At 48.6% G+C, this 27,694-nt stretch overlaps 2 protein-coding genes across 3 annotated transcripts; one reads left to right on the forward strand and one right to left on the reverse strand.

Moving 5' to 3' along the window:
* Nucleotides 1-789: 789 nt before the first annotated feature.
* proza (protein Z, vitamin K-dependent plasma glycoprotein a) lies at nt 790-11,440 on the reverse strand. 2 transcript variants are annotated; one of them, XM_062451351.1, is made up of 9 exons: nt 11,308-11,440; nt 5,264-5,415; nt 4,413-4,564; nt 4,128-4,152; nt 3,882-3,995; nt 3,624-3,758; nt 3,384-3,496; nt 2,980-3,097; nt 790-2,520 (listed from the first exon to the last, which is right to left on the reverse strand). In XM_062451351.1, the coding sequence occupies exons 2-9, from the start codon at nt 5,340-5,342 to the stop codon at nt 1,985-1,987; spliced, it is 1,272 nt and encodes a 423-aa protein (XP_062307335.1). In that variant the 5' UTR covers nt 5,343-5,415; nt 11,308-11,440; the 3' UTR covers nt 790-1,984. The 2 variants fall into 2 exon arrangements, with proteins under 2 accessions (XP_062307335.1, XP_062307327.1); XM_062451343.1 differs by lacking the exon at nt 11,308-11,440 and adding an exon at nt 6,117-6,229 and having other exon boundaries at nt 5,264-5,423.
* Nucleotides 11,441-12,534: 1,094 nt separating this feature from the next.
* gpr139 (G protein-coupled receptor 139) lies at nt 12,535-25,126 on the forward strand. Its single transcript, XM_062483233.1, has 2 exons — nt 12,535-12,933; nt 22,631-25,126. Exons 1-2 carry the CDS (start codon nt 12,732-12,734, stop codon nt 23,617-23,619), a joined length of 1,191 nt encoding a protein of 396 aa, XP_062339217.1. The 5' UTR covers nt 12,535-12,731; the 3' UTR covers nt 23,620-25,126.
* Nucleotides 25,127-27,694: the final 2,568 nt, after the last annotated feature.

Genomic DNA, 27,694 nt, shown 5'->3' on the forward strand with positions numbered 1-27,694 from the left:
CTCACCCTGCTTAAGCCTCCCTGTCTTCCTAAGTCTCTCTACTTCTATGTCCTCGTCTGAATCTACTGAAGGTTTATCAGGTTCAAAGCTAGCTACCTGTACAGTACTGGGAGAAATACAAATCCAGCCAATGACTTCAACACATGCTAAGTCCTAAGTGTCTAGGTTCACTGGTCCACCCTGGTGTGGTGTGGTGTGTCTGTAGGTAGGGTGCTATTGAAGGTGGCAGGGCCAGAGAACCAGGCCAAACACAGGAAGGAAGGAGTTCCTCATAGATTCCTCCCTATTGGATGGTAGCTAAAGGAGCAGGGGACATTTTTGGCAGTCAGGAGCCATCTCCAAGGAGGGTGGCCATGGCAACAAGCAGAAAGTGCCTCAGTTTTTAGGGTGGTGGTGGTGGTGGGGGTAACCCCTTTCAAGGGCCCACTCCAAAGTGGCAAGACAGGTTTTGTTAGTCTGCGTCTTTCTCTCTCTCTTTCTTCCTTCTCTCCGTCGCTTTCTCTTTCTCTGATGTGGAAGCTGGCCCCCGAAAGGCCTCAGTCGCCCGGGGGGCTGGGAGATGAGAGAGGAAGCTAAGGGTTGTGAGAAAATGTTGGCAAGCAACGCAGGAGAATGTGATACAGAGGGCAGCCTAATTTCACACAAAGTGGATGAAGATTCTACAGGAGAACCAGGAATGCGACCTCAACTGATAATACGATGTTTGCGTTGAGCCCCAATGGGTTATTATTTTACCGATGCCAACATGACACCTATTCCTCACACACTAATAATAACACTGACATCAGCCATGGTGTTACATTTTATTAGGACATTCTCAGAAGGGCGAAGAACAGGAATGATAAAACAGTTTTGTGGCCCCACCACTGCCGTGTCCTGTGAAGAACAACACAGTTTAGGTACAACAGCAACATAAATGCACACTGCATAATTTACTGTTCCTAGCTGCAGTCTACCAAGTGCTATATTTGGCAGGAGCCTAGAAGGGTACAACGCTGCTCATATGAATAATCTGTTGGTGAGAGGGAGCCACCTTCTGGACAAGTAGAGAACTACAACAAAAAATACTGTTTTCCAACATGTTATAAATGGCAGTCTTGCCTACAGTTAATAAGATAAACCTTCAGCCGTATGTTAATTCGAAATAACATACAACGATTTAGACAGTATTCAATAAGAAAAAAAACAACAACTAAACAGACCTGAAAGTACACAAACAATGCATGATATAGCCCTGTGACATCCTGTAGTAAATCATTTTGTAAGTTCCCTTGTATAGTGAAATAATTCCAAGTCTCGAAGTGAAGAAAAATTCTATTTTATATAGACAATTTTCTTCCTATTATTTGTGTCAATTTTGCTATTGGTACAGTACAGTTGGTCACAGAAACATTATGCACCCTCTCATTATTGGTCCCTTGTCCTGGGTTTTCAGATTACAGGCGTTTTCTTTTTTAATAAAACGACAATTCTCCCAATTTACGGCTAGTGGTACTGGCCCTGAATTCTACAGCTGTAGACAAGTGTGTGGGCGCAGGGTCTTAAACGTGCAACTTGATTTATAGCTGGGGGCCTCTGGCTTGTAAAAGTGGAAGCATATCTACAAGCAATCTTTTCCCGCATTCCTCAGCCCCCAATATCCAGATCTTTACACTTTGGGCTTAATATCTTCTGCCGGTTTGTAGTATTAATAATAATCAGTCAACAGCTTAACATATGGTTTCCAGTTATATAGAATATACAAAAAATATGGATGAGAGTTTCATTTTAAATCAGATAAACCATTAATCATAAACTATCTCCATCATTTCAACAATGTGATGTCAAATTCTACGTCAATCCCTCCCTCCCCATGCACCTCGATCTCTTCTTCTCTCACAGTTCCTCGTCCGTTCCCCGGTATCAGTAATCCCCCCATTAAAACACCTCTCCACCTCCCTCCACCCTGCCACCCTCACCAGAGCACACCTCTTTAACTCTCTCCTCAGCGTGAGTCCATGAGGGACTGCAGCCAGGGCAGGTAACGGGACACCCTCTGGTAAAGGTAGCCCTCAGCGCAGTGGCCCCCTGGTGGCCGGCTGACCACCCCGGTCAGGAAGAACACCTCCCTGTGGAGGGTGAGCAGGGCGCTGCCAGACCCCATCTTGCAGTCTGCCTGGACCCTGGGGGCGGTGCAGCCCATCTTGTTGGTGACCAGCTCCCCATGCCTCTCCACGCACGCCGGCAGGGGCTCGTAAGCCAGCTGGTTGACGGTGAGCGGACCCTGGAACTCCTGGCTCTCCTTGGGCTCCTGCCAGCCGGTGACCACGGCAGGCAGCGTGCCGCTCATCAGGACGCTGTCGGCGAAGTCGCGCTCGGGCAGACAGGCGGCGACCACGGTCTTCTTGAAGACAATGCGGTCGCGGAGCTCCACCACGGCCAGGTCGTTGTCGGGGCGACCTTCGATGTAGCGAGGGTGGATGTGGGTGACCTTCACGTATAGGGTCTGCTCGCCGTCTTCGTAGGCCGCCCCATGCTTGCCTAGGAGGGGGGGAACACACGGAGGTGCCAGGGGTTAGGACGGACGAGCACACGCAAGCACACACACTCAAACACATGTCTTTGATGCACATACAAAGGTGGACAAACACAGGTCAGGGTTTCCCGCAGCACTTTGCAGCCAAGGCGGCCGCCTAAGCAACGCACGTCTGCCGCCTTAACTAACGTTTTTTATAGATTTTTTTATAGCGATATCAGCCGTGTTACTATATCCTGTTTTCTCCCTTTCATTCTAAACCGTGACCAACGCCAGTCTCCCTTCTCTGCCGAACGCATTAGTCTATCGCATTAGTCTATCGCACAAACTACCCCCCCCTCCCCGGTCTGACGGCAAAACCCTCCCTACCACCTTAACTAACACATTTTCTGCGGGAAACCCTGCAGGTCAAGGACAAACTCTCACACACACACACACACACCACCTTGGCTTTAAGTACTCACCCACTGCCACCTGGAAGGAGTTGTACTTGCTGGCACAATGGGCAGTGGTCAGAACCAGGTTCTCCTTCAGGATCACCCCACTACAGAACCCACTGGACTCTGCACTCTTCAAGATGGCCTGCACACCCACACATACAGAGAAAATCCCGTCAAAAATTTAGTAGTAGAAAAACCAAGAATGTGTTGTGCCTCCAAACAGTAGTTTCTTTCAGTATTTTTTCTGAAGTTGATGCCTGTAAAAGCAAAACAAACATTTCTGTACCTGTCAGTTTAGTTTAGTTTGGGGGAGATACTGAACTGTAACTGTATGTGTGTTAGAGAGAAAAGAACAAGGAGGATCCAGTGAAAAGGTTTTCGGTGTGTGCGTGAGTATCTGTGTGTGTGCTCTTGGTACATGACATTACCTGCCAGGCACACTCCCCAGAACTGCAGCTGAATCCCTCATAGTTTCTGCGGATGTTGGCTGCTTGCCTGCTCTCCCAATGGCTCAGACTAACCTTACCACAGGGGAATGACACTGAGGGAGAAAGGGGGGGGGGGGGGGAAAGAGAGAGAGAGAGAATGAGTGCGAGGGAGGGAGAGGTATAGAGGGAAAGAGGAGAGAGATGGAGAGAAAGGAGAAAGAGAAAGCACAGGAGCGGTACCTGCAGGAAGACACTTATCCTTGTTCTTGTCGTCCAGCTTCCAGCCCCGGGCACAGGAGCACTCATAGGACACGTAGCCAGGTTTACAGAACTGGCTGCAGCCCTTGGTCTTATCCAGCACACACACAGTCATATCTGGGGATTACAGTCTTTGGTCAGAACTACAAGCTGTCTAATAAAAGCCCAGATCATCGTGGTGGAAGAGTTTGGTTATCATCGAAGTCCAGTTCCATATTCCAGGTGTTGTTGTCGGGGTACCTTTCTCGCAGTGGGTCCCAGAGAAGCCACTCTTGCAGACGCAGTCGTAGCCCCCCACGCTGTCAGAGCACATGGCCCCATTCTTACAGGGCTTAGGAGCACATTGGTCCCCATCTGGAGACACACACACCACACACACACCACACACACACACATAGGTGTAATATAGAGCCTCAGAACATCAGATACACAACTGTGAAGTACGATGACAGAACTGGAAAGAAAATATATATGCACTCTACTCACCTATATAAACTGCCCAGAAGATATCCTGAAAGACAGAAGCAGTGTCAGTGATCATTTTAGTAAAGTGAGTGAGTGAGTGACTGACTGACTGACTGAATGAGTGACTGAGTGAGTGAGAGAGTGGGTGAGTGAGAGAGAGAGTGTGTGGGTGGGTGAGTGAGTGCAACTGGTTGGTTGACTGAGAGCGAATGTCACTGTAGTGGTGTTTGTCTGTGTGCATTTTCTAGGGTGTTAGTCTTGGTGTGTGTGTGTTCCAGTCATCCGTGTGTGTGTGTGTGTTCTCACTGTGCGATAGGAGTCCTGGAAGATCTCGCGGGCTTCCTCGTAGTTGCACACCTTCTGCAGACACTCGCGCTCCATGCTGGGGGGGAGGGTCTCCCCGGTGGCACGCTTCGGCCTGGAGATGACAGAGCTGGCCTTCTGCTTGTCCAGGAACACTGGTGAGAGAGAGAGGGGGGGGAGAGAGAGAAAGAGAGAGAGAGAGAGGGGGGAGGGGGGAGAGAGTCAAAAGTATGGAGGGGTGGGGAGGGAGGGAGGGAGAGGGAGAGAGTCAAAAGTACGGAGAGGGGTGGGGGGGAGTGATAGAGGAAGTGGGGGAGACAAAGAGGAGAGAGAAGAAAGGGAGAAGGGAATCAACTGAGAGTAAACTGTTTAATCACTAGGAAAGTACTTCCGTGGTTTGTGGCTCCAAATCAAATAGACCTGCTATGAGATAATGTCGTAATAGCTCATTATTTATTGGTTATGTTGAATTTGTGAAATACGTCCTATTACTCATTACCATCGCCCCGTGTGGAGAAAGAACATAGAAAAACAGAGCTAACAGAAGTAAACAAACTTCACACATCACCGTTGACCTCCATCCCCTCCCCTGCCAAAATAGATCGAAGTAACTCGTGTAAAAATTGCTCCTCTGCCCATTTATCTCTTTTCCCTCTTCATATCTTGTTTTTCTTTTTGCTCTTTTCATTCTTTGGCTCTCATCAAAACAACACAACTGGATATGTTCCTCCCCACTCCTCCAACCACACAAACTGATCTCTGTTTATTCGACCCTCCAGCTCTTCTAGGCATCGGGATTTCTCGGCCCCTGTCCAAACAAGCAGCCCTGCCCCATCCATCCAGCCGGACCTTACCTGTCTTGGTGTGCTGACTAGCAGCTGCCAGGCCCAGCAGCAGGCAGAGCTGGGTGGTGTAGGTGGCCTGGGAGACCATGATGGCACGGGAGTATTGTCTGTTTCTCACACACACTGGACTGATACTGACAGCTCAACTCCACCAGGGATCAGTTTCCACCTGAAAAGAATAGGTTGAAAGAGGGAGGCGTCAATCTCCTCACCATCATCATGTTCTGAAGCCTTGGCAAGGAAGGAAGCCTAATTGCCCTCATCTTCTCAGGATGGGCCCAAGGGTCATGTGAGTTATTACTAAGAGCATCCCTGAAAGCTTGAAGTGCTATCGGCGTACTTATTTCCAGTGACGATGCACTTTTCTAGGCTATGTAGGCTACAATGCTGCCATCAAGTGGTAGACCAAGCAACTTCTCCTGAAATTTGCATTTGTAAACAACAATGAACGACGTTGAACAACTAAATCGACGTAATTGTATCAGTCATACAACAAACAACACATAGCCTAAATACAAACAAATAGATCAGGAACACACTGACTAACACAATTATGGGCCAATCTTGCATCTCCCTTTCTTCTACTCATCCAAGATGATGCTGTCAACAGCAGGCCTACGTCATTTTGCTCGGTTTAATGAATCCTAAATTTGACAAACAGCAGTATTAAAGCAGTGCAATATGGATTTGAAGGCTGCTTATTCATGTCAATCACGTTGATTAGTAGTTTATAGTGTATACTGCGTATCGTTATATACGAGCCCTATAGGCTTCCCAAAGGAACAATCATCATCACGGGAGATGAGTTGCCGGGCGCGGCGGGTTAAAAAGCCTTGATCAGTACAAAATTGACGGTACTTACTGTTCTTTAACAGGCGCCAAGACGGTAGAAAACAGCAGTATGAAGCCAGATAGGTCAGTTCTGATACGCAGCTCAAAGTACCAGCATCGGCGCCGGATGTCAAATTTAAGTCTGCATCACATTTGTTGCTTTGTAAGCCCGCACTGTAGTATCCCACTTCAACCACGAGAGTGCGCTTTCGGACAGTTCATTTGGTCAAACATCTGGCTTTACGTAGTGTTGGAGTAGGCACCTTTTTATAGCATTCTAAACGTGCGTGCTTTTGTAACAGGGCTTGTTTTGCACAGTTGATACGGCTTAATAAAGTTGGCAAGGGCATTATCTTCCCTCCAGGCATTTATAATAAGAATTCTGAGAGTTTATAGACTTCCACAGGTCAGCCTATAGGCCTACTGGAGGCGGCCCCATGTGCGTATTAGATTATAGATGTTTTACCATTGTTACAGTGAAACAATGGCCAAAACCACTTCAGCCTCCTACAATCTGCCTCAAGTCCCAAACTCTGCATTTCCCATTTATGTTCCAACCACGTCACAAACGTGACGGTTTCAGCACTTCTGTCCACTCAGCCAATGATAATTCCATTAGTCTCCGATGTGTGATCGGAATCAGAAAAGCCATCTCCCTCCCTGATCTCAGGCGACAGGCGAGATGGAAACCCGTCGACTTGGATCAATACGAGGAGTGAATGTAAACAGACACAGAGACAACAAAAACAAGATGGGGGCTCTACAGCGCGTGTCTGTTAACTGGCCTTCGGCGAGGGAGAGAGGATTAGAGAACAAACTGTTGAGAGCTAGGGGGCGAGAGAGAGAGAGAGACAGAGAGGGAGAGAGAGAGAGAGAGAGAGAGGGAGAGAGAGAGAGAGAGAGAGAGAGAAAGGGGGGGATAGATTGAAGAGAGACAGACATACTTTATAGACTAGAGGGATTGAGCCAAGATACCCCATCTTCTTTGCCACCACGAAAAGGAATCTCCAGGGCACCGACACAGCTACGCAAACATGCCAATAACTGCCAATGAGCCCTCTTTCCGCCCAACTGGTTACAATAACAAGATATCCATAATATCGTGTCTCTATCACACTGAGGAAACCCATGTGCATGAATATCAGTGTGCAAAAGGGAACCAACACCTGTGGAACCACAAGCCGCTCTTCAACCCAAATACATCATTCATACCGTTGATGTGATACCATCTTGTAAATTATCCCGTGCTAACTTCATTGCAGGGGCTTGAGTGTGAGGGCAATGTTGCTAGTCTACAGGGGATAAGACTCAGCTGTGGCAGTGTTAAGTGTTTCTCCGTTTCCCTGGTCCAATAACCGGGATATTGGAAAGCCCTGGTTTCACAGCTGCTCCCAGACTGGGCTGGATGCTGGTCACTGGAGAGAGACTCACCTCATGTGGGAGATGGGGAGAAGGGGAGCTGCCCTGGCCTGCTGGTGCCAGGCTAGATGTAAATTATCAAAATATCCGGTGGGGAGGGGGGGGGGGGGCTAAGGGAAATCTCCCCCCATATTCGGATCATCACACATCTAGCATGACACCAGCAGGAGATTTCCCTTAGCCCCCCCCCCCCCCCCCCCCATTTCTCACTGCTAATGTACTGGGCTGAGGTGACGAATGTGTGTGTGCACATGTACAGCACATGTGAATACAGTCTGTGTGTATTTATGAACACGTGTCCATGTGCCAGCGTGTTCTGTTCCTTCCACAGTGTGTGTGTGTGTGTGTGATCTGTGCGTTGTGTGTGAGTGTGAAGGAAGGGCCGGTGACTCGGAAAACGGACATAGAGGGAAATGGTGTGTGTCTCCTCAAATGATCCATGCCCCTGTCTGGGTTATGTTTTATTCAACCATCATCCTCATTACCTCTCTCTTCCTTTCTCTCTCTTACTTCTTCCACCTTTTGTTCCCTCTCTACCTCCCTGCCCCCATCCCCATCTCTCTCTTTCCCTCCTTCCCTTTCTCTTCTTCTCGCCCCTCTTTTTATTTTATTTTTAAACACAGTCTTGTGAAGAAGACGGTAGAGAAAAGGGAGATCACGCGTGTGATCCAGTCACCTGGCATTCACCACATTCAGACGCTGATTTAGCAAGCATGTTAAACAAATACACCTGCCTTTACCCAGAGCCTCCATAATTAATGCTAACCTGTTGCTCACAGTCTCTATGACTCATTGGAGGCCAGGGGGAGGAGACCCCCGTGTCTACGAGCATTTTTCACCAGCTCCCTCCCTCCATCTTTCTCTTGTCCAGTTCTTTCCATCTCTCTCCACCCCTCCACCTCTCCATCTCTCTCCAACCCTCTCTCCACCCCTCCACCTCTCTGTCTTTCTCCACCCCTCCACCTCTCCATCTCTCTCCAACCCTCTCTCCACCCCTCCACCTCTCTGTTTTTCTCCACCCCTCCACCTCTCCATCTCTCTCCAACCCTCTCTCCACCCCTCCACCTCTCCGTCTCTCTCCACCCCTGCACCTCTCTCCAACCCTCTCTCCACCCCTCCACCTCTCCATCTCTCTCCAACCCTCTCTCCACCCCTCCACCTCTCTCCACCTCTCCGTCTCTCTCCACCCCTCCACCTCTCTCCAACCCTCTCTCAACCCCTCCACCTCTCTCCACCTCTCTCCAACCCTCTCTCCACCCCTCCACCTCTCTCCAACCCTCTCTCCACCCCTCCACCTCTCTGTCTCTCTCCACCCCTCCACCTCTCTCCAACCCTCTCTCCACCTCTCTCCAACCCTCTCTCCACCCCTCCACCTCTCCGTCTCTTTCCAACCCTCTCTGCATCTCTCTCCAACCCCTCGATATCGTGCCACCTCTCCATCTCTCTCCAACCCTCTCTCAACCCCTCCACCTCTCTGTCTTTCTCCACCCCTCCACCTCTCCATCTCTCTCCAACCCTCTCTCCACCCCTCCACCTCTCTGTTTTTCTCCACCCCTCCACCTCTCCATCTCTCTCCAACCCTCTCTCCACCCCTCCACCTCTCCGTCTCTCTCCACCCCTGCACCTCTCTCCAACCCTCTCTCCACCCCTCCACCTCTCCATCTCTCTCCAACCCTCTCTCCACCCCTCCACCTCTCTCCACCTCTCCGTCTCTCTCCACCCCTCCACCTCTCTCCAACCCTCTCTCAACCCCTCCACCTCTCTCCACCTCTCTCCAACCCTCTCTCCACCCCTCCACCTCTCTCCAACCCTCTCTTCACCCCTCCACCTCTCTGTCTCTCTCCACCCCTCCACCTCTCTCCAACCCTCTCTCCACCTCTCTCCAACCCTCTCTCCACCCCTCCACCTCTCTCCAACCTTCTCTCCACCCCTCCACCTCTCCGTCTCTTTCCAACCCTCTCTGCATCTCTCTCCAACCCCTCGATATCGTGCCACCTCTCCACCTCTCTCCATCTCTTTCCACCTCACCACCTCTCTCCATCTTTCTCCACCCCTCTACATCTCTCCATATTCCTTTTTTCTTCTGTCTCCTTCTATTCATCAGACACCTACTTGTTTCCAGTTACTCTGTTGCACTGTTCTTCTAACCTTTGTAGAATACTGTAAAATAGTCAATACTGTGGATATTTACACCCGTTTGTCTGAGTGCACGTGTGATTGCTTTTGCACAAATGTGTGTGTATGGGCTGGCGTGCTTTTGTGTGCGTGCTTGTGTGATTGCCTTTGTGCGAACGTGTGTGTGTGCAGTCCCCTGATGACGTGGGTAATGATGATGTAATGTGTTTGTTAATGACACCCGTACTGTGAAAACGGATGTCATCGTGACCATTGGAGACTGTGTTGATCCACTCACCACAGGGGGCCCATATTCTCTCTCACACACACACGCACGTACACACACAAACACACACAGCTCCTAATGACCAGTCAGCTGACATATCCAGCAAGCATGATTGGTTGTTAAGCCATTAAGAACACAGGAAACACAAGTTGTGTGTTTTGCTTGAAGTTTATTTACAATATTCTGGTACAGCTTGACTCAGTAATACTGTAGACTGAAAGCGTTCGTAAGTTCCAGAACAACAGTGTGTGTATTACTGTACTATAATAACCTGCTAGTGAAATGTTAGGAACAGGTTCTACATTTTACGTTACATATTATTCGTTTAGCCGACGCCTTCATCCAAAGCGAATACAAATTGTGCATATACTAAGTACCCAAACTGAAGGACCAGAAGTGAACAGTTCTAACAGCATTTCAGTGGTTAGTGCCAAAGAATGGTTTGTATTTTCCCAGACGCAGTGCAACAATACCATCTGAACAACAGCATTACATAATTCGGATGGTAGGGCACTGCAACCATGACAACATTTCATCTCAAAGGCAAAATCATAAAACATGTTTTGGGTGCAGTCTGTTTAAAAGACAAGGGCTACAGTAGGATCTCAAATAGGTCAAGTGAGAAAGTCATTAGACCAGGCTCAGTTTTAAGAGGTTGTCAGACCTCGTCAGGAGGGCGGCACTGACTGAGAGGTGTGTAGCTGAACTACACAGGGTGTGTGTGTGTTTGTGACCCCGGGGGTCTTCACCATTTCTTCCAAGCTGCTTGAAGAATGGCCTTCCTCTCCTCCATTTCTCCCCTCCATCAATACCCGTCAGGCGGCCATGTTTTATTCAAGGTTTAATTGCAACGACCCTCTCTACCTCTACACATTCATTTTTCCCATGATGGGTTATAGGATTACGAGGCACGTGATCTCTCCCACTGCCCCCTCCCTCCTCGCCTCCCTCCCTCCCTCTCTCTTTCCTCCCTCTTCTTTCCTAGACCCAGCTGCTGATTTCACAAGCATGTTAAACAAACAAGTCGGCTATTCCACACAGCATTCATAATTAACGATAACCTGTCGTTCTCGGCTACTCGGACGAACCCAACACGTGGGAGGAAGCACTCCTTGAGCTTTCTTCCTCCTTTTCCTCTTCCTCCTCTATCCCTTCTTCCTCCTCCGTTCCTCCTTTTTCTTTCCAATACTGTCTCTCCCACCTCCCATCTCTTTGTCCTCTCTCTCCACTACCCCCTTTCCCCACCCGTCTGTTTGGTATAGAAATAGAGCATCGTGTTCAGCGATCACAAGAGACTCTCAGCCTAGATCCATTTGATCAGAACCAGACTACTGTCCGGTCTCCCTCTGGCACTGAAGCCCACTCATATGCGGAGCTGCGCTCCACAGAACAGGTTCAATAGACTATCTTACCTCAGAGCTTGTCTCCCCTTTACAGTACTCCCATCGATCTTAATTTTTTTATAACTGGCTTACAGTAGCTGGTTGTAGAAGAAAGGCATTGGTGTATCCAATACATGGGTCTCCAGCCTGTGGTCAGTAATATGTGTAATCATATACTGTACTTTGACCTTGTGCTTTTCAGGCAATATGCTGCAATATGCCGAAACAATTCCCAGAGAGGTCTGTGTGGTAGAAACAGAATGTCTGTTCAGGAGATCAGAACAGGTCCCGTAACTACCGGACACAGGCTGTCCTTCTTCAACCGAGAACATAAAGGAGAAGAATAGAAGGCTGAGCACCCCCCACCACCACCCCCCGCAACACACACACATCAGACACGGACATTAACACACCTGCTGTCACATTAACAGCTACTGTCAGTGCTAGCAGACACACTTAGCTACAGTTTGCATCCACCTGCTCTCAACGTCTTTCTACACCCTTCCAACGCCGTCCCACGCTCACACACACACACACAGGCTGACACACACACACATCTAATTTCAGATTAAAATGCATGTTCATATATACATTTACTTGTCTACTTGCAGAGGTGTTGAGACACATTCTATTTGACATGGAGACACACACACGCACAGATGTATTTGTTGACTTCAACATATACAGTACATGTGCGTTATGTGTGTGTGGACACACATACACAGACTTTGTGCTGATGGTGTCTCCTCAATCACTCTGACACTCCACCCGTCACCTCTTTCTACCCTAAATTTCACCCTATATTTGTGTCCACTATCCACACTTGTAAAAACAAATGCACTCTTCCACCTCTCCCTTCTTTCCCTCCCCACTCCTTCAATTATCCTTCCTCACTCATCCCAGCACTCCAGCTTTTTCGTTCTCTCTCACTCATTTGTTCCACACGCACACACGCACACACACACACACACACACACACACACACTTCATCTCTCTCACACATTCCGTCTGCCCTTGTTCTTCCCTACCTTTCTGTCTCCCCTCCCTTCTCGTGGTTTCTCCCCTCCCTTTTACTCCCTCTTTCTCTCCCCATCCCCAACTCCCCCGCCACTCTCCCTCCACATCTACCTCTGCTCTCTCTCATTCTCCCTTTCGCTTTCACACACACACACACACACACACACACACACACACACACAGCATCCTCCCTCCACACTCTTCCCCTCGCTCTCTCCTCTCCTCCGTCACCCACTAACACATATCACCTCTCCAATCTCCACCGTCTGGCTCAGTCTCTCTCACTCTCTCTCCCTCTCCCGCTCCTCTCCTTCTCTTCCCTCTCCTCTCTCACATTCTGTCACTTGCTCTCCCGCACACACTCTCATGCCTACTGGCACCTAAGGACAGAGCACCCTCCTCTCCCAGTCCAGCAGCTAGGCAGTGCATGCGTGCGTCGGTCTGGGGTGCCCGACGTCGAGCCGAGGAAAAGGACGAGACCATGGAGCACAGCCACATCTTCACCGTCGCGTCCGGCAACGAGAGTGTCTGGAGCCCGGGGCTGTCGCCCCCAGACTCCCCCCAGGGATGCCCCCTCGGACCGCTGCCCGTCATCTACTACAGCGCCCTTCTCTGTCTCGGCCTGCCCGGTAAGGAAGAGAGCTGTCCGGTGTGTGTGTGTGTGTGTGCATGACTTATGCGTTTTGGTATTTTATTCAATGTCCTGCATGTTGACCCGGGATGTGTTTGTCAGTGACGTGTGTGTAAGTCATGGTCTGTGTGTTGTGCATGGCTTCTCGAGTGTCATTCGTTGCAAAAAGACAGTAGGCTACTGTTCATCGCCCGCTGACCTTGTGGCAGTGGCTGTGCGTCTACGGAGTTTCAATGTCTGATGCGTCTTGCAACATCAACCCCTCAATGTCAGCTGTTTTGGAATCCTCGAAATCGCACATCCCAGTTGCAACTTAAACAGTGCGTCACAACCATACCCAGCACAATGCAAAGACTTGACAAAAGCAAAACGATATTTGGCTTGTCCAGAGACTAGGACTAGAACCCGATCAGTCATGTTCTATAGACTTGACCTCCAGGACAGCTGTGTGTGAGAAAGCCCTCTGACTGCTGAATAAATGATGCCACCCTGCGGAGCCTTGCTCGGTGACTGATCTGCCAGCATTGGCCTGCTGGCAGGTCCATTTACCGGTCTGGTTGGGTCCTGCTGGGTGATCTATGGACCAGGTACCAGTCTGGTACTAGAGAGAGAAAAAAAAGAGATGGAATATGTAAAAAAAAAATTAAAACATAACTGTGAGCTTGGACGGGATCAAAAATGGAATGAATGAGGCAACCCTGAGAGGAAGGGGTAATTGAAAGAGAGAGAGAAATGGAGAAAGAGAGACAGGAGAGAGACTAGAGGTCATGGGGAATAGTGCTGATGTGTTATCTCAGATTTGACCTCAGATGGTGCCTATGGGCTCTAAGAACTGTGACTCTGACTAAAGCTTGTCTCCTTTCATCCTGAGCGGATAACAGTCTAAAAGAACGTCATTTCACACTTGTGCTCTTATCTCTCCTTTTCCTCCTCACACATTTCTCCTTTTTGCATCGGAAATTGCTTTTAGACCCAACATATTGAAGTGAAGCGACAAGTGTAACCTGAATGTTTGTGTTTATTTGATGATAAAAGTGGGTTTTCTTCATAGCCGTGCCCTAGTTTCCAGTATTACCAGTTGGGGATTAAGATGTTTCTAAGTCAAGAGAACCTGCAGTGCTAAGAGTTGACAATGATTGGCACGCCAGCATTGCAGTAGCCTGACTCTTAGAAAGAGTGCAGTGTGTTTTTTCCCCCAATGATCTATTCAAGTCCAATTATTTCTCCTAGGTGGTAAATCCATAGCCGACTAAAATCTATTTTCTTCAAACCTCTTAAAAAAAAAACATTTCAGAGGGAAAGAGTTTTACTGCTTGATTATGTTGTGGATGTTTGAACAGATTCCATCTGTTACAGTGACTGGATTGATGTGTTTAAGGAGTTTATTTTTGATGAACAGCTCGGCGTATTTCAGCAGGCTAACTCGGTTTTCCCCACGTTTGAAATCATTCTGTTACACAATCAGACTTCCCAGCTAACTCAGACAGAGACCGAGACTTGATGGAACTGTAATGAGACATGGGTAAGATCTATGTGACCTACAAACCTATATTGACTGTATTTACTATGACATGGGGCCGCCAATGGTTACGTTGTAATCCTGTTATTTCCCCACACAGTATGGTTCAGTAACCTCAATATGGTGAAAGATTCTGTGAAAAGACTGTGAAATAGATGCTGAATGAGATCAATTGATTTCCCGGTGGAGAGAGAGTGAACGGGAAGGAAACGGGAAGCCAAAAGTTAGAAAATATATATGGAAAAAGATGAAAGAGAAGAGAAAGTCAATTTGATGGAAAAATGAGGGATGAGTGGGAGGGGGGAGATTTGAACGAGAGGATGAGAAGGACACAGAGGTGAAGAGGAAACAGGAGACAGAACACAAGTATGTACAATATGTGAGAGAGAGAGGGAAAGAGAGGGAGAGAGAGAGAGAGAGGGAGATCGAGAGAGAGAGAGAGAGAGAGAGAGAGAGAAGGAAGGAAGGAAGGAAAGGGAGATGGAGAGGGGGAGAGATAGAGGAGGAGAAAGAGCGACAGGGAGAGAGAGAGGGTGAGAAAGAGAGAGAGAGGGATTAATAATGGTAGAGTCAGTGATGTGGCACCCCAGAGCCCTGAGTGGGGGCAGTAGACGCCAAGGCTGAGACGAATTGCCACCTTTTTAATTAATCGCTCACCCGCTCTCAACGTCCTTCTCCTCTTTCCCTCACGCTTTCTCACTTTCACGCTTTCACACTTTCCCTCCCTCCTCTCTCTCTCTCTCTCTCTCTCTCTCTCTCTCTCTCTCTCTCTCTCTCTCTCTCTCTCTCTCTCTCTCTCTCTCCTTCACATACACACATAGAGCACACATGCACTGTTAGTCACAGCAAACAGTGATTTGGAGGGGCAGTCTAAAAACCCCTACAGCAGTGTTAGCGGCACATTCTTGGCGGAAGATCCTTAACTAATCGGGGTCTAATCCACTGTGTGATATCAGCAGGACTTACACGCGTACATACAAACATGCCCTGCGAGTAATGAGTCAGGGTTTGGTATAACACCCACACACACGACTAAGTGCTTTTACATGGGGAAACGAATAATGATGTTTTCAAGAGCAGGTGATTCCCTCTTAATGTGTAGCCGAGAATCAAAATGCTGTGTCACACGTAGAGGCTTTGTGTACGTTCAGGGGCATTCATCAGCACACTCCTCCAGCCTGTCTCTAGCTCTCTCTCTCTCTCTCTCTCTCTCTCTCTCTCTCTCTCTCTCTCTCTCTCTCTCTCTCTCTCTTTCTTCCCCTTTCCTCCACCTCCATCACCTGTGATCAATTAAAATCTTGGCGTCGACACTGTAGTGTCTGTCTGTGTGTGAGTTGTGGGTATGGGTCTCGGTGTGTGTACGTGCATGTGTGTGTGTGTGTGTGTGTGGGTGAGCCTAATCAGCAGTGTGTTCAGGCTGCACGTACCATTGGGTAAGTGTCACCCATACCTGTGAGAAGGTCAGAGACTGGGAAGCTGGATAGCAAGCTGTACTTTACCCCCCCCCCCTTCCCCCCCACCACACACACACACACACTGTAGGCCAGGTGTCAGGCACCGTTTAATAAAGAGCTGGGGCCATTGATTCTCCGTTTGGCTCTTGATCCCGTGGATGGAGGGAGGAAGATGGATGACAGCTAACAATGAAAGGGGGGAGGATGAGGGGAGGAGAGGAATCGGAAGGTGAAGAACGAAGAGGATAGATAAAGCGATTGGTTTGGAGGTAGTATTGAAGGCTGTGGCAGAGAAGGTGGAGGGAGTGGGAATTCTCAGCACTGTCTCGCGGTGGCAGCTTTGATGGATGTGCACCTGTTTCCATTCTTAGGCCCCCCACTGGGTCGACAAAATGCTCCACACATATGTCCACATGGCCCAGAGCTGTTCCTCCCTGCTGACTAAGTGACCACTCATGTATGCGTTGTTCCATTTCAATCACAAGGTAATTACAGCACCTGTCTCAAGACGGGACGCTCGTCTGTCTTGCAGTGTGGCATCTCCTCATCGCTGTCCTCTCCTTCAAATCTCTCCCTCCCATCTTCTCTTCTCCCCTGCCTCCTTCCCTCTTGACTCCATTTACATAATCTCCCATTTTAAACCACCTTGTTCTTTTTTCTTCCTTGTAACTGTTCTTCTCATTTGACTCCACGTTGATTTTGGGATTTGGATTTCAACACCAGATGACAATAATGAAAAAACGTTATTAACAACTTGAAGAAAACCACATCACAGATCTAGTTGTGTTCCCACAGACAGCATACAGTATACTGTAGCTCCAGTATAACATGAACTACCAAGGGGGTCTGACGGTATTTCTTTCTCTCTGTCTCTCTCTCTTTTGCTCCTTCTTTCTCACATACACACACACTCTCTCTCACTCTCTGGAATCTCTTACCTTCTCACGTACCGTCTCTCTCACCTGTTTCCTCTCACCTCTCTGTGTGGCTCTGCCTCTCCCAGAGACGTGTGAACGTTTTCAGTGTGTGGGTTTGTTGTGAGAGGAGGTGTGGAAGTTGACAACTGTGTTACTTGGTCGCTTATCCTACTGTTCATTCTGTGAAATGGCGAATGTGTTTGTGTGCACATGACTTTGTGTCCGCGCGCGAGAGAGAGAGAGAGTAGGGAAGAGTGAAGAAAAAAGGAAAAGAGACTGAGAGCGCAGGTTTGTATCTGTGTGTGTGTGCATGCGTGCGTGCGCGCGATGTGCGTCTTGTGGACTGGCGGTCCATCCTGACTCTTTGACAGGATAAAAGGGGATATGGTTGTCATCAGGTACAAAGTGACTGTGACCTTTGAAGCCGTCTTTGATATTCAACACTCCCACTCTGTTCCTGCCTCTCTGCTCCTCTTATCCCCTTCCTCTCCATCTCTCTTTTCGACCGGACCATAACAGTCCTCCTCCGTCGCCCGACCTCTCGATCAACCCCCTCTCATTCCCACTTACCTCTGTCGAACCTCCCTCTTTATGTTGCGTAGGCCTACTCTCCACAGCTTTCTGTACATCTCTCTCCCTATAGTTCTCTTTTTAAATTCTCCCTTGTTCAATATGAGGCCCGGGGGAGAGAGAAACTGATTGTGCCGGTGTAATCTAGCAGAGAAACTGCGACCAATGTGTTTACCTCATACCAGTGTTTGTGGGTGTGTGTGTGTGTGTGTGTGTGTGTGAGGGTGAAATGTATGTGCATGTGTGAATCTCAGGGTGTGTGTGTGTATGTGGGTCCCTGTGTGTGAGGGTGTGTATGTGTGTGCACATTACAGTAAGTATGTGCGTCTGGGGTTAAACTGTTCTCTGGCGTTGGATAGCAACCCGTTTGAACAGGTCCCTGTTAGTATGCGGTGACTCAGCCTTGTGACAAAGCTCAAGGAGTTTGTGTGCGCCTCTTCCCACAAAATCACGTGGCCCCTGGCCCCAGTTAGATTAGGGGAGCAGCAGGGGGTGTGGACACAAAGACACACAGAGATAGACAAGGGATACACACACAGACTGATAGACAAGGGACAACACACACACACACACACACACAAAACACAGAGAGAGAGAGACAGATAGACAAGGGACACATACACACACAGATGGAATAATAGACAAAGGACACACATGCATAGATGGACGCACACATGCACAAACAAGCGCAACACACGTGGCAGCCCATTTTTCCTCACGGGTCATTCTCACTCTCTGTGGGAGCGATATTCCTAAAGAGAGAGGGCAGACAGAGAGAGAGAGAGAGAGAGAGAGAGAGAGAGAGAGAGAGAGAGAGAGAGAGAGAGAGAGAGAGAGAGAGAGACATAAATCAGAAACGAGGGAAGCTCTTTGTGGTTTTTCCTGGTTGTTAAGAGAAGACCTGTTCTCCTCTCCTCTCCCCTCTCCACTCCTTCCCTCTCCTTCCCTCTCCTTTTCTCTCCTCCCCTCATCCCCAGAGACACATAAAGACAAAGACAGAGACAGCGGAAAGTCAACAGTCAATTGAAATGAATGGCCCATCGAATGCAAGCTGGCCGGGTCTAAATGAAAATGTCAAGCCCAGCGTGGATCTCCATTGTTTGCCTGTAGATGGGCCCGGTTTCACAGCCGGCACACACAGCATAATACCCCGCTCTGACACAGGAAAACCTCCCTTCCATTTCAATTCCATGTCACCTTTCTCTCTCTTTCTCTTTTTCTTTCCCCCTCTATTTTCCTTTCTTTACAGGGGCTTAAAAGAGGGAGAGACACGTCATGAGGGACTGACAGGGAGAGGGGGCCGAGCTGCAGAGAAATGCAATGAGCAATATAAGATAGCAGCAAGAAAGCAGGCGGAAAAGAAAGAAAGAAAGAAAAGAAAGAAAGCAAAGAGATCTACTTTGATTCACATGATCGCACACGGACATGCACTGTCACTCGCTCACACTCACACGCTCAGGCAGGGGTTCGTTCTTACACATGGTCCCACTAGGCTGCAGGTGCCCACAGACGGACGGACGGACAGATAGACACAGCCTGTCTTACTGACGTCCTTCACTTAGAGAGTTTGTACTTACAAAGCAGCAAAGTTCCCCTACTGAATGTTGACGGTGATGACCAACAATCGATAGCACAATCGAACTCAGGTGGAACAGGAAAGCAATTGAGCTGCTGGTCTCCTGTTTAGTGGTGTGGGAGCTGCACTGAATTAACCCATTCTACAGGACGAGAAGAGACAATATGGCATGCTGTAGTTCGGGGCCTGTGTGTGTGTTAACGTCCTGCTCAGTGTGTGTGTGTACTGTCTTTGTTTTTCCATTTGCCTGCATCTTCTTACAGTACCCTGTGGGATGTGTGTGTGTAAGTGTGTGTCTGCACCAGCACGTGAGTGCATGTCTGTGTGTCATCTCCAGACGTCTGGGAAGGACATGTTTACTCTTTATCTGGAGCTCTGTAATCATCTGATGGAGGGGGGAAGGGGGGGGGGGGCTGTGAAGTGTGATGCTGCCAGACGTGCTACTGCCATCTTTCATCTACCAGCAGACTGGGGCCCCTCCCCAGACCATGTGACACGTTCACCTGCTTAGATGATGCACATCCAATATGTGAACCTGTCAGGGTTCATGTCTTGTTGAGCCAGAGCTGGTTAATAAACAGGACTGTCCCTTTGTCTGAAAGAATCCTTGTCTGACCTGCAGATAGCATGATTCAGTGGAAAACCCATTAAAGTTTAAGTTGACATCGTTTTACTACCCATAAGCCTGCCACAAGAATAATTAAGCTAGTTTTGTATATTTTTCACGTAGTTATGGTCCTGCTCCTCTCTACAGCTTCCTAGCAGTGCATACTAATTTTATAAATGAATAATTCCTTATGCTATGTGAGCTAAACATTTTTATATACATGTACATATACACATAACAAGGAGTAAGATGTCTGTGGAAATTATGAGGATGCTACATCTTGCACTAAGGGAAATACACTTCACTCTTAGTATATTAGTGTAAATGAACAGCAACAAATATCTGCTTTTTAATCTATGCAATCTTCATAAATAATAAGTATGCATACTTATTTAAAATATACAGAAATATTGTAAAATGTAAGTATACCCATCTGCAATGGACGCAAGCACACCTTATAATTTCCACAGAAATTTTACCCTCTCTAGGTTTCCTTAATGCAAGAGGGAATGGTGATATGTGGCAGCCTCACATAGTTGAAACAGTTGCATCTAAAAAAATCAATCCTGTGTAAAAATAATCCTAAACTATATTATGGCTAAGAATTCCCTCTGTTGTGATGCTTCACTTCTTCCACCATACTCTGTTTTAGTGCGACTTCCTATGGCAGCACAGAAGTACAATTATAGTTAGTGTAAAGGGTCTGAAATCTAGCGACAAAGTTGCTAAATTGTCAACACTGACTGTAGGTAAACGCACGCAGGTGTGTGATGTCTTGACGTTAGCGACGTTTGTGATTATAGCTAGCTAGTTAGCTCCCGTTAACTGCACTTTACACCCCAAAAACTTAAATGTCTCTTAAACTGTGCAATGAAACCTTTGCAGAAGTAATAGCAACACATTTGGGAATGAGATGCACATTTTGACACCGGCCATGTCTATGTAGTGCAAAGATTAAGGGGTGAGTTAGGGTGTCTATAATAATAATGTGAGATAACAATAGGGTGCCTTGCTGAGAGTAAGCACAACTAATAATATAATGTGAGATAAAACTATTGTGCCTTGCAAAAAGCTAGCACACCTAGGCTTGTAAATAGCCTACAAACTATGTAAGCTTGTATACATTACATATGACTCTCAATTTGCAAAGTCCAGAAGGAAAGATGTTGACCTGTGGTTCCAAGTTTTGAGAAGTGAATATACATTACGTGTATCAGATATTCTGATTGCGATGGAGTGGTAATGGCCAAACAGCAGCTGTTTCAACAGTTTCTTCTCTAGCTTAAAGAACATCTCCGCACAGAGCTCACAACACACTGCCCTTCTGAATAAAGATAATTCACTTTATGGGGGAAATGGTTATGTAAATGAATTCATTGGACTCCAATCAAATGAAAAATAATTGGAAAAAAAGAAGGGGGAGGGGGCATATGGTGGACGAGAGAGCGCATACATATCAATGCTTCAAAACATTGGGTAAAATGGATTGAGTTGTTCAAATGAATTCATTGGATTCCAGTCAAATGAAAATTTGAAGAAGGAGAAGTAAAGCACGTTTTTCTGTGGAGGGTCAGACCGAGACTCTTAATCGAAAGAAGATTTGAGGAGAGGACGGCAGAGAGTGGGGGATGAGAGTGGACAGAGAGACAGAGACAGGAAGAGAGAGAGACAGAGAGAGAGAGAGACAGAGAGAGAGAGACAGAGAGAGAGAGAGACAGAGAGAGAGAGACAGAGAGAGAGAGACAGAGAGAGAGAGACAGAGAGAGAGAGACAGAGAGACAGAGAGAGAGAGAGACAGAGAGAGAGAGACAGAGAGAGAGAGAGACAGAGAGAGAGACAGAGAGAGAGAGACAGAGAGAGAGACAGAGAGAGAAAGACAGAGAGACAGAGAGACAGAGAAAGAGAGAGAGAGAGAGAGAGAGAGAGAGAGAGAGAGAGAGAGAGAGAGAGAGAGAGAGAGACAGAGAGAGAGACAGAGAGACAGAAAGAGAGAGAGAGACAGAGAGAGACAGAGACAGAGAGAGAGGCAGAGAGACAGAGAGAGAGAGAGAGAGAGAGAGAGAGAGAGAGAGAGAGAGAGAGAGAGAGAGAGAGAGAGAGAGAGAGAGAGAGAGAGAGAGAGAGAAGGGAAGGAGTGCTAGTGTGTGTCTGTGTGACCTTGGGTGGTTTTTACCAAAGTTGAAGTGGTGACGATGGTGGCTGGTGATGGCGGTGGCATGTGTGCATGGACTGCACAGCGAAATGCCACGGTCAAGGTGCGGCAATGTCATTTGTTGCTGTGGCCTTACCTTTCCTATTACCGCTAACAAGTTGACCAGAGGCACGGGCTGGTGCTGTCTAGGTTAAACACAGCAGGCGAGGTGTGGGAGGGAGCGAGGGATGGTTCAGGGGAGGGATATATGGATCAACACGAAGGATGGCAGGCGGTGGGCTGGGAAGGTAAGAAGGAGGCATGAAAGTATCAAAACGATTGAAGGAATAGACACAGTGAAGGAGAGGCAGGTGAAAATAAAATCTTGTTTTTATGTTTGTTGTCTTGTGAGCTATGCATGTTCCGTTGGAAAGCCTGTGAGGACTTTACCACAGGTGTTGCTGTCCGTGATGCTGAAACATCCTCTTTCTCTCCACCATTGCAGAGAGAGCGAGTCCAGCATGGCTGGGTGCGTGTTGCTTTGTTCTCCAGTGTGTGTTTGTGAGTGGCCGAGTGAATGAGTTTACTTCGCAATAACCTTTCTGCTAACACTTCCTTTCTTTCTCCTCCCTTGTCTGAACCCACTTTCATTCCTGTTCAACCTACATTTTCTCCACTTGTGATTTCCCCATCTCTTTCTCTCTCTATCTTTCTATCTCTGTCTCTATCGGTCTCTCTCTTTCTCTCTCTGTCGGTCTCTCTTTCCACCTCCTGCTGCCTCTCCCTCATCCACCAAACTTGCCCACTGGTGCCGTGTGTACCCCACTTCCATCCTACTTCTCCCCCCCCCCCATCCACACTCCCTCCACACCCACCCACCCTTCCTTTCACCTCCCCCCCACCCCCTCCTCCACCACCCAGCCAACATCCTGACTGTCATCATCCTGTCCCAGCTGGTGCTGCGGCGTCAGAAGTCCTCCTATAACTACCTCTTGGCCCTGGCGGCCGCCGACATCCTGGTCCTGCTGCTCATCGTGTTCGTGGACTTCCTGCTGGAGGACTTTGTCCTGGGCGCGCCACTGCCCCTGTACCTCAACAAGGCGGTGCAGGTCCTGGAGTTCTCCTCCATCCACACCTCCATCTGGATCACGGTGCCGCTCACCGTCGACCGCTACATCGCCGTGTGCCACCCGCTGCGCTACCACAGCGTCTCCTACCCGGCCCGCACGCGCCGCGTCATCACCGCCGTCTACCTGGGCTGCCTGCTGTCCGCCGCGCCCTACTACTGGTGGCCCGAGCTGTGGCACGGGCTGCCGGGGGTCGGGGGCGACGGCGAGAGTCCCGGGGGAGGGGGTGGGGAGAGCAGCGTGGCGCAGCACGTGCTGGTGTGGGCGCACTGCGCCACGGTCTACCTCCTCCCCTGCGCCGTGTTCTTCTCCCTCAACGCCGTCATCGTCCGGAAGCTGCGCCGGCGCCGCAACTGCTTCCGGCTGCGCGGCTACTCCACGGGCAAGACCACCGCCATCCTGCTGGCCATCACGTCGGTGTTCGCCGTGCTGTGGGCGCCGCGCACCCTCATGATCCTCTACCACTTCTACTCGGCCCCTCCGACGGCGGCCGGCCCGGCCCGCCTGCTGCACCTGCTCACGGACGTGGCCAACATGTTGGCCCTGCTCAACACGGGCGTCAACTTCTTCCTCTACTGCTTCATCAGCAAGCGTTTCCGGAGCATGGCGGCGAGTGTGCTGCGGGCGCTGTTCCGCTGCAGGAAGCAGCGGCCGCCGTTCTACGCGGGTCACAACTTCTCCATCACCAGCAGCCCCTGGATCTCCCCTGCCAACTCGCACTGCATCAAGATGCTGGTGTACCAGTACGATAAGAACGGCAAACCTGTCTGTATCTCGCCCTGAGCGCTCCCCCCTTACCCTATCCGTAAAACCCGACAGGGGCCCGGCCGGGAGCCCTGTTGCCTTGACAACCAAGCCACCGGACTCTCCTCGATGGAACTCTTTTTGAACTTTCAAATGTCATTGGAGCCGGTGAGCTGAAGGGGCCTAACATGACCACGGGTCTGGTGACCGGAGCTAGAACACAGAGCTGCCAGGAACTGGGAGACAGATTGCCCCCGAAGAAAGGAGAAAGGTTGTAGAAAAGATTAAAAAAAACATGAAAAAAGAGAAAGAAAAGACACAAAATGCCAGGGTTGTTCTGCTCTGAGAAGTGGTCTCTCCGTCCTACAGGGTACAGGGCTAGGCTGCATGTGTTTCTTTTCCCATGCCACAATATGGAGGCAGTGGAGATGTAGACCCTGACTGGCTTGAGTGACTGACTAACGACTATATTATAGCCTGGAGCCTCCATAACGAGATCAGACTCTGATTAACGGCTTTGGCGGCCAGCTTATCGCTGCCTTTTATGTGCGCTCATCCGTAATTGCCGTTCAGAGTGACAGCTCGGACGGACCCTCTGCGACACATCCACGTCTCCGTGACATTGAGACACCGATGCCGTTGCCCCGAGAGGGCGTTGCTATGTGAATGAACAGACGGTTTGTTAATATGTGATAGGATCGAGGGGGTCTGGGTTAAGCCTGTCACCCGTAAGGCCAGGGAATGGCAACCAGACTCTCCATGCCAACGAATCCTGACACGTCACGTGGGAACGCCGTTGACATTTCCCGATCAAATTCACGAGACGCCCAGGTGCATTAGAAAGGGACTTTAATTAAAAAAACGTCCTGTCGGCCAATGTCATCACGGCTGAGGAGATCACCCATGTACATGGAGGTGTCATGCAGAACAAGATGTCTACCCTGCCCGAATCTCAGTTGAGAACCAGCAGCTTCTTACTGTTGTAATGGTGACGTTCAAAGTGCTTAGGGTAGACTTGACTGTTATAGTAGAAACACAAACTAAATATGAAGTTACGCAAAAAATACGACTTGGGGGAGTGAAGAAGGTAAAGTCTCCAAGGCCTTGTTATACTTGTAACCATGGAAGTTTCTGCTTTTAGTAGATAGTCCTCAGATATTTTACAGTAGGCCCGTCTTTTATGACTGTTTCTTGACATTCTAAGCCAAATGGACATGCATATGTGATGCATAGCTTTGCAAACCTGTATGTTTTAAAAACAGTGAGGGAGAATGTGCAATATAACTACGTTCTCCTTTTCTCTGTGCCAAATTCAACTCCATTGTGATTAAGAGCTACAGCACCTTTCCCACCCAGCTCATCCTTCTGTCTGTGGAGGTGAAGGTGGACTGGACACCGTGAATCTCCCTCTGTTCACAAGCCAATACATCAGCCCCTGTCTCTGTCCCTCCCGGTAACATACCATCAAACACCCTACCCATCACTATGCCTCACTCTACCGGCAGAGCCACACACACATACACACACACATACACACACACACACACACACACATTACAATACGCCAGCAGACACATACAGACACAACACACACACACGTACCTCCAGAAACACATCCGCCAGAGACAACACAACTGCGCACACACCAATACCACCACACACACCACTGAGATCAATGTTCCGCCAGTCTCCTGAGGGCTCTAAGCTGGAGCAGATGTGTTCATCTGTTTAGCTCCACAGAGGGGAGACACCCAAGGACAGCTCCCATCACATCACCTCAAGATGGAACCAGGCTGTATAATTAACGTATGGTCGGATTCATTTGAGAAACAATACGATACTATCCTACAGTGTGTTTTTAAAACTGTTCAACCCTTTAAAGGTAATTTCTCAATTAGATTTTGTCTTGAGATTGTGTGTGTGTGATTGTGCACGTGTGTTTGTGTAGAAGGCAGGCATCAAACTCACAAGCAAGTGCAAAGGGAGAGAAACTATTTTAACATCACACAAAACAATTACACTTGCTCGTTTGGTTAACTTCACCCTCCACAAAAGCTTATGCTTTAGCAATTACATTTCCAATTTCATTTCTAGTCTGCCCGGTTACTGGTGAACAAGTCCCCCTCTGCCAAATTCCCTCTTCCCATTTCTCTGGTTCAGTGTGACTGTACAATCCGGTTCTAACTGGTGTCAACAACCTTGTGCTGGATCCAATTGAGCGTTGCACAGCTTTACTCAACAGGACTGTGGTCCAGGCACAGAAAACCCAGGAGATTTGTGTGTCTCCTCACCTCTCCTCTTTGTTCCCCCTCCTCCTCCTCCTCCTCCTCCTCCTCCTCCCCCTCCTCCTCCTCCCCCTCCTCCTCCTCCTCCTCCTCCTCCTCCTCCTCCTCCTCCTCCTCCCCCTCCTCCTCCTCCTCCTCCTCCTCCTCCTCCTCCTCCTCCCCCTCCCCCTCCTCCTCCTCCTCCTCCTCCTCCACCATTGTAACCATCCTCCTTTTCTTCCTCTCTACTCGATGTCAAAAACACTTGCTTATTCATTATTGAACAAGAGGAGGCTGGCCCCTTCTCCAACAGCAGTTTAGGTCACAGCCCAGAGTTGCACCCTCCCTTCCCCAGCCTGCAGCTCCCTCATCTGCTCTCACACACACACACATACACACACACACACACACACACACACACACACACACACACACACACACAGAGACAGACAGACACATAAACGTGCATCATGTGCTAACACACACAACAGACAAACACATACACACCTGACTAAATGCTCATTTCTTCTCAGTGAGTGAGATCCACAGTTAGGGACCAAAAGCGGGCTGAGGGAGATCAGGTGGTCATAGAAAATCAATAAATAATAATCACCCAGCATACACTGCTTTGAGCCCCCGGCTGATCATCAGACAGTTCATCACTCTGATTCTCCCTGTCGCTGGTTAACCCATCATTAGGGATAGGTCACTCCTTATTGACAGTAATGTTGTTTATCTTGTTTTTCTCATCATTCTTGATTGGTTTGAACATACTACTTGAAACCGACTTTAGAAATACAAAATAGGCAGAGGATTATCTCTGGTCTCACAATATGTGTCAATGTCACTGTGACGTCCTGATGCCTGACGTCCATCCGACCATTAGACAACATGTCACCGTTTGTGCAGGCAGTTCAGTGGGCTGGGGGACAGGCAGAGGGGAAGGCAGGCAGGGAGACAGGGAGACCTGGTGCATGGTACCAGTGGGAATGAGCCTGCGGAGCTGTGTGCAGTATACTGTAGCCCCCTAGACACACAAGAATGACTCAGCTGTGAGAGGAAGAGTGAGGAAGAAAGTGAGAGAGAGGGCAAGTGTCCAAGAGGGAGGGAGAGAAGGAGAGACAGAGCAAGAGTTGGTGAGACAGAGACAGAGAGACAGACAGAGAGAGAGAGAGAGAGAGAGAGGAAGGGAGGGAGGGAGCAGGAGATTGAAACAGACTGAGAGAGAGAGAGAGAGAGAGAGTCAGAGGGAAAGAGGGAGAGACAGAGAATAAGAGAGGGAGGAAAAAGCGAGAGAGTCAGAGAGGGAGAGACCGAGTCACATGCAGGTATCACTCCCTGTTCCTCATGCCTCTCAGGAGCAGGTTTGTGAGTGTGGGGACTTGACCCCCCCCATTCCTAGTTTAAAAACCTAAGCTTCCATATATCCTTTAGACAGATATTAAAAAGATAGCCACACATAAATCGATCTTGGGCAGAATATCATATTTCATCTTTTTTATCTTGTTCTTATTGTCTTTTTCTCTCTAGTCTGTGTGTGCCGCAGGCCTGTGTGAGCTTGTGTGTTTTTGTGTTTGAGAAAGAGCATTGGACAATAATTTTACTCTACTCACACAACTTTGTACATAATCAAAGTGAACCCATTTCTGTATTGCAAGGTCATTTCCTGTATAGTCTATATTGTTGAATATACACATGTATAAACAGGTATATAGTATATACTGTATGTAGTTTATACATTTATATACATTCAAAGTTAACTGTACCGCCTGCTTTTGGCATTGACCTAATGTTTTTCTCATTGTGGTTTCTACATGGAGAGATCTTTTTTAAACAAGCCATTTGATTGA

The sequence above is a fragment of the Osmerus eperlanus genome, chromosome 2 (assembly GCF_963692335.1).
Source record: "Osmerus eperlanus chromosome 2, fOsmEpe2.1, whole genome shotgun sequence".
Lineage (NCBI taxonomy): Eukaryota > Metazoa > Chordata > Actinopteri > Osmeriformes > Osmeridae > Osmerus > Osmerus eperlanus.